The sequence below is a fragment of the Salmo salar genome, chromosome ssa09 (genome assembly GCF_905237065.1).
Source record: "Salmo salar chromosome ssa09, Ssal_v3.1, whole genome shotgun sequence".
In the NCBI taxonomy this organism is placed as follows: Eukaryota; Metazoa; Chordata; class Actinopteri; order Salmoniformes; family Salmonidae; genus Salmo; species Salmo salar.
The window spans coordinates 145621037-145628192 of record NC_059450.1 but is presented as its reverse complement, the minus strand read 5'-3'; the positions used below and the strand labels follow the sequence as shown (position 1 = coordinate 145628192).

Genomic DNA, 7156 nt, shown 5'->3' with positions numbered 1-7156 from the left:
TGCAACCTTTGGAATTAGAGGCAGATCCTTACACCTGTTGTTTTTGATGTAAAAAATGTAAGCCTGTCCCGAACCTTAACATGAATAATTTGGAGTTAATGCCTAACCTTAGGATTTCACCAGAGCAAAACCGAAACCTACTTGAAGGTAACAGCGCTCACTGTTGCCCCAAATGGATGGTTTCCACATCATCTCCCGATGTCCTCAGACAACATGGATGGATGTCGATTACTGACTTGTATCACGGATGACCTGGCTGTAAGGTTAAGGTTAGGTTTAAAATCAGATTTTAAGACTTTGGTCACGAGCTGGCATAGGCACATTCTGCAGAGCTGCCTTCAGGGCAAGACTCCTGACAATAAATGCCAACCTGCTACAGAAAGGGTAGGAGCTAGTGGAAGGAGCATGGTAGGGACAGACTGGTGTCGTGTCTTTGGCTATGCCGGATTAAGAGATATGACATGCTATCCTATAAAATCCTTTCTCTGTAATTAATATCACCTGATTAGCTAATCATGTAAATGTAATTAACTAGAAAGTCGGGACACCACGGAAGAGTAAACTCTTAGACTTAGTAATATTTTACATCGATAGCCGTCAATATTAATCGTCACCTTATTCAGTCTCATATGAAAGTTGTAAATTCTTGGTTATCTTCACGAACCCTGGCTAACAAGTTGAATCAGCAATACAAAATTGGGTTTAATTATTTATTTACCAAATACCTAACTAATCACACAGAATTACATATACACAGAATACAAATTGTCATACAGAAAACGTCCCTGGTGGACGGAACCTGTATGAGGCTTGTTACACAAAGAGAGGGGGTTGGGCTTGAATGAAAGAGCGGGAAGAATGAGGAACAAAGGGAGAAGCTGTGCTATCGTAAATACAGAATCTTATGCATTCTAAATTACCGCCCATTTGGAAAAGGAAAATGCAATAAATATTTACTCTGAGCTGCGCTTCGGTAGATTGGTCGTAGATGCTGGCCGGGTTGGCCAACAGAGATCTTCCTGTCCTCGGAAGAATGTCTCTGGTGGTAAATTGGATACGTTGTAGTATCTTTTGTGTGTTAGACTGGATCCGTCGTCCGTCCTTTCCTATCCCACGTTTACAGCGGCCGCTGCTAACTCAATGGCTAGGAAGTATCACTTCTGTAGTGAATGAGAGTTCCAAGTTCATACCATTCTTTACCAAAGCTCACGCTGAGGTTGGCTTAGTTCTGTACTTGACATGTGAGTCCTTTAAACACAGAGGCTGCAGACCTCACGTACCCGGAACAGCTGGTTACCTTTTCGTCAAAGGCTTATATAGTGGAGAGGGAGAAGGGTGTGTTTCATAGTTTATAACCCATGTCTCTTCACAGGGGTGGGCCACTGATCAAGCAGGGCACTTTCCTTATGAAAACCCAATTCTCTCATTTGGAAGCTAAAATTACATTTAATCTTCTAACAAACAGTTTCAATATCAAACATTTAAATTGAACAACAATTCCATGTGAATCTGATAACTAGAATGTGTAGACTTTCCCAGATACAGTTTGTCGTCCTGTCATCAGTCATAATGTCTCAGATGACAACCGAACTGACATCCATACTCATTAAGTTCCAATGCATATTTCCAACTGGTTCTATTACCGAAATATGGTTCCTTTCCCCCACTTGTTTGATGTTCCCAGACTCTCTATATTTAACAAAGGCTATTCAAAGTCCTTCAGTAGGGTCAGAGAGAGAGGGGAAGGGAGAAAGGTATTTATGGGGGGTCATAAACCTTACCCACAGGCCAATGTCATGACACTGGTCATAGGGCAATTCTGGCAAAATATCAAGTGGGCCTGTCTAAACTCTAGTTTTGGCACAAAATTATAATTATTCAGCTAATAATGGGGGCCTCAAGATAGAATGGGCGTAAAATGCCCAGGTCTTTTCTGGTTCCAGTCCATCCCTGGAGTAAGGTGTTTTGGGAAACTGTTTTAATTTGTCACCAGAAAATTCAAGGTAAACTTCTTCTCCCCCCCTTTTCAGATTCCACCTTCAGAGACTTTGGCCTCCCCGACAGAGTGACCTGCCCTCCCAAGCAAGGTGTGAGGACCCTCATCCTTCCTGTCTCCACACACTCCCATTCTTCTTCTCCTCTCCTACCACCCCTCTCAGGGCAGAATGGTCCGGTCTGTGCAGGAGCTGTTTCTGAACTTCACAGTAGTCTTAATCACTGTGCTGCTCATGTGGCTCCTAGTCAAGACCTACCAGGCCTGAACCACCAGGGGACAGATACAAGGGGAGAGAGATGAAGGGCTGAGAAATGGGGGGAACTGGGTGGTACATTCTTATCCAATTACTGCAGTTGCAAACAATCTTGAAAGCTTATTGGGCGACAGGTAGCCTAGTGGTTAGAGCCCGGGCTGCTGGCATCATCCTAGATGCCATTGCCTGCTGTTGTGCCCTTGAACGAGGCACTTGACCCCCTACACTTTCTCTGCGGCTGATCCATGCGTCTGACCCATTGCTTCCAGTCCCTCGGGTGTGTGTTTGTCTCGGGGGGTTGGGTTGTGAGCTTAAAGGCACATTTCCATTAATGTACAATATAGTTAACGGACAATAAAGTACAATACATCGTATATTATCTTCATTCTGAAACATAGCAGTTGCACATATTAAGTGAATACAAGACATATTAAGTGAATACAAGACATATTAAGTGAATACAAGACATATTAAGTGAATACAAGACAAATTAAGTGAATACAAGACATTGAAAGGTATAGATATAGCTTCACTGCTTCAGCTGTCTGCTAAGAAAGACATGCAGTTCCTCACTCCTGCCTCTTAGAGGGACTGTTGTGTTAGAGATGAGTTGGCAAGCATTCTGTTTACACGCTCTACAATAAAAATAACTGTTATTGTACCCAAAATGTTTTCTCTTGTTTGATGCATCCAACATTGTTTTAAATAATACATCTGCACGAAAATCATGACAGTAAGCAGAGCACACACCCTACCTACATTCTTTGAAAAAAGGGTTACGAAAGGATTCTTCTGCTATCCCCATAGCAGAACCCCTTTTTGCTTCCAGATAGAACTCTTTTGGTTTCCACGTAGAACCATTTTGGGGTCCATTTAGAACCCTCTGTGGAAAGGGTCCTACATGGAACCCAAAAGGGTTCTTCAAAGAATAATCCTATGAGGATAGTCAAATTATCATTTTAGGTTCTAGACAGCACCTTTTTTCTAAGTGTAGAGAACTTCAGCTGGAATAACGGTTGATTGTGTGATGATGAAACAATAACAACAAGCTGTTTGTTTTGGAAGCTAAACCCCTTGTCTTTATACACATAGTTAGGCCATGGAAATCAGCAATGCAACACTTCTAAAGCACACATGTACGAATATACAGTATAGTATTTTTATTTGATTGAAGACATAATATATTAGTCCTATGCGCTCTTATCTAACGTGCACTTGTATTGATCTAAATCGCTTGATCATGATCTGTTTTATTTCATCAGTTCTTAGACAGTATATCAGTGGATTGATCAGGGGAGGGAGCAGGCTATACAACATGATAATAACAATACGTAAATCAGTGCTGAATATAATGCCGATATTACTGGACAGATAAATAAAACACCTGGGGAGATAATACAGGGCAATGATGATCAGCTGACCACTGCAGGTAGAAAGGGTTTTGAGGCGGCCTTGGGTGCTCGCAATCTGAAGAACTGCCACAATAATAGAGCAATATGAGAATATAATAAAAGCAAGAGGTCCCAGTAATGCCACCATTGCTACAACAAAAGCAGGAAAACTGTAAGGGGCCCTATCAGTGCATGCAAGCATTGTTATAGCGATATGATCACAGTAGCACTGCATGATTTTGTTTGAGTCACAGTAAGGAAGAGGATAGGCCCTAATTACCATTGAAAGAGAGGGAAGGTGTGCAAGCACCCACGCAGTGACATTGAGTATATGAATACTGGAGTTGTTGATAATCATTGGGTATCTGAGCGGGAAACAGATTGACACGTATCGGTCTAAAGCCATTATCAATAGGAGAAAGCTAGTTACGGATCCAAAATAGTGAACTAAGTACATTTGCAAAAAACAACCAAAGAAAGAAATTGCTCCCGCCTGAAACCAATATCTGGCAATAATCTTTGGTAAAGTGGTGGTGCTGAATAGTACGTCGGACACAACCAGATTCAAAATGATAAAATACATTGGTTTATGGAGAACGTTATGAGTTGCAAACAAGATAATAACAACAACATTTCCTGTTAAAATGCAGCAATAAACGAGGAATAATACAGTTGAGGCAAGGCCGTAGAACTCCGGCTGAAGTCCCGGGAACCCAACGATGACAAACCCAGTCACAAAGCTGTGATTCCCCACTGACATGATGACGTGTTCTCTTAGAACCACCACTGGAAAGTAAATAACATTTTATGTTATAGTAAACTATCCATCATTAGAAACTAGAGCAGCCTAAGAGTTTTTATCAGGTTTTTGTCAAATCAAATGTAACATTGCTCATAATACTGCAGTGTCAAATCCTAAATTGACGTATGCATATGTGCCTTTCATGTAAATCATGCATATTGTCAATCGAAGATTTGAACAAAGAAATGTTATGAGTGCAGATTTCATGTTAGGATTTGGCCCATTGTGCATTTACCAATAATTATTTCAGCTCACAGACAGAATTGTTTTACAATGCCAACAATCATAATATATATATGTATATGTTTTTGTTGTCATAAATAACCATCAGTAAACCTTTGAAAATTGTAATGTGTTATTTGTTCATTGATATGATTAATTATATGTGAATGTATTGACTTACATAATGTATAACCAGGACCTGTAACGCTATACTAATCATGAACAACAGGCCTTATGAATGGATTTACTAAATCTAGTAGGAAACAAAGCAATACTATGTGTAAGAAGTTTAAAAGCAGACATTCAAATAAGGTGTTGGCAAATCAAATGAGAAACGAAGTACCATCATCACTCATCATCATGTACTCAGTTTGATACACCAAAAATCAAATCAATTCCATTAGAAAAATGTCCTTACCTCGATTACACTAAACTACAATGTGAGTACGAAGACACTTCCTGAGAAGCTCTTCACCAATGATTGTTATGCTCACAATTTATCTACTTAGTGACCGAATCATTTATGATGACGTTGACAGGTTCTGTAGATGGCAAAGCCACAAGGGGAACAACTACCCAGTGACTTAACACAATACTCTTTCTAGAACAACAAACCCTACATGCTGCGTCTGTGTCAATCTAACAAAATGTGTTCCCTACTGAGCAGGTTAAACAGAATCAAGGCCTTCCTTTTATGTCACTTTTAGATTTTAAGGTAGGATTTGGTGCTCAGTTTATATTGTTGTAGGGAATTCTGTTACATAATAAAAAATCCTCTGATTCAAAACAAATGTAATCGTCGGGCTATACCTGGCAATAATCTTTGGTAATATGGTGGTACTAAAGCAGAATATCAGAAACAACCCGATTTAAAATAACTAAATACATAATGGTCTTTGTACAACAATAAACACTACATGCAATATGTGTCAATCTAACAAGGTGTTCGCTACTGTTACACAGCGTTAGGGCCATATATGTCCATTTTGGCATTGAAGTCAGGATTTGGTACTCAGTTAATATTGTTGTAAGGACAAGTATTTCTAACAGTAATAACAGAACTCAATCTCTGATTAAAAATCAACTTTAATCATTGGCTTACAGCAAATACATCATCTTTCTGTGGAGCAATTGGCTTCTTGAATCTTTTCATCAAGCTCTGTTTTATATGTTTAGTTTTGAAACAGTATATCAGTGGATTGATCAGGGGAGGGAGCAGGCTATACAACATGATAATAACAATGCGTAAATCAGTGCTGAATCTAATGCCGATATTACTGGACAGATAAATAAAACACCTGGGGAGATAATACAGGGCAATGATGATCAGCTGACCACTGCAGGTAGAAAGGGTTTTGAGGCGGCCTTGGGTGCTCGCAATCTGAAGAACTGCCACAATAATAGAGCAATATGAGAATATAATAAAAGCAAGAGGTCCCAGTAATGCCAGCATGGCAAAGATAAAAGCAGGAAAACTATAAGGGGCCCTATCTGTGCATGCAAGCGTTGTTATAGCGATATGATCACAGTAGCACTGCATGATTTTGTTTGAGTCACAGTAAGGAAGAGGATAGGCCCTGATTACCATCATCAATGGGCAGGCTTTCGCAACAATCCACGCAGTGGCACTGAGAATATGAATAGTGGAGTTTTTGATAATCATTGGATATCTGAGCGGAAAACAGATTGAAACATATCGGTCTAAAGCCATTATAAATAGAATGTATGAATTTACAGTTCCAAAATAGTGCACTAAGTACATCTGGACAAAACAACCTGTGAATGAAATGGCTCCTGCTTGAAACCAATACCTGGCAATAATCTTTGGTAATGTGGTGGTGCTAAAGAGAACATCAGAAACAACCAGATGTAAAATAACAAAATACATGGGTTTGTGGAGATCCCGGTCTGTTGCGAACAATACAAGAATAATAACATTTCCTACTGCAGTGCAAAAATACACCAAGAATAATACAGTTGAGGCAAGGCCGTAGAACTCTGGCTGAAGTCCAGGGAACCCAACGATAATAAACTCTGTCACAAAGCTGTGATTCCCAGCTGACATGATGATGGTCTCTTAGACAACCTGCGGAAATAAAGGATTAATTAATTATTGAATCCTTAATTGAAATCTAAATGGAAATGTTACCTATTTCATCGTAAAGTATAAGAGTTACCCTCATGACTTAAAATGATATATTGTATGAAGTTGTAACTCATTTTATTTGGCCTAGTTTTGTTAACTCAATTTGATTTGACCTAACTTAAGTTACCAGGCTGCCTTTCATCTTTAATTTACAGTATGTCAACTCTGGAAATTAAGTTGAATTAACAAAACTAGGTAGCACAATTGGTTGTATTATATTATAAATTCATACATTTTATATCAACGGAGTAAAATATTTTTCTTGTAGACAGTAAACGTTTTACAGTGAAAAGTACATTAATTGGATGTCAATGCATCATTATAGGTTAATGTAAATATCTCTTCT

General features: G+C 39.2%; 3 protein-coding genes across 3 annotated transcripts; 1 reads left to right on the top strand and 2 right to left on the bottom strand.

The window, feature by feature from the left end:
- sln (sarcolipin) lies at positions 1–2892 on the top strand. Its single transcript, XM_014215193.2, has 2 exons — positions 1–269; positions 2031–2892. Exon 2 carries the CDS (start codon positions 2166–2168, stop codon positions 2259–2261), a length of 96 nt encoding a protein of 31 aa, XP_014070668.2. The 5' UTR covers positions 1–269; positions 2031–2165; the 3' UTR covers positions 2262–2892.
- A 9-nt stretch (positions 2893–2901) lies between these two features.
- LOC106613185 (olfactory receptor 2AT4) lies at positions 2902–4412 on the bottom strand. Its single transcript, XM_014215191.2, has one exon. It carries the CDS (start codon positions 4398–4400, stop codon positions 3450–3452), a length of 951 nt encoding a protein of 316 aa, XP_014070666.2. The 5' UTR covers positions 4401–4412; the 3' UTR covers positions 2902–3449.
- A 1342-nt stretch (positions 4413–5754) lies between these two features.
- LOC106613177 (olfactory receptor 2AT4) lies at positions 5755–6745 on the bottom strand. The gene has a single exon (XM_014215176.2). It carries the CDS (start codon positions 6727–6729, stop codon positions 5755–5757), a length of 975 nt encoding a protein of 324 aa, XP_014070651.2. The 5' UTR covers positions 6730–6745.
- Positions 6746–7156: the final 411 nt, after the last annotated feature.

Bases quoted from the DNA above. Each gene is read 5' to 3' on its own strand.
- sln (XM_014215193.2), top strand. From the start codon at position 2,166: ATGGTCCGGTCTGTGCAGGAGCTGTTTCTGAACTTCACAGTAGTCTTA.
- LOC106613177 (XM_014215176.2), bottom strand. From the start codon at position 6,729: ATGTCAGCTGGGAATCACAGCTTTGTGACAGAGTTTATTATCGTTGGG.
- LOC106613185 (XM_014215191.2), bottom strand. From the start codon at position 4,400: ATGTCAGTGGGGAATCACAGCTTTGTGACTGGGTTTGTCATCGTTGGG.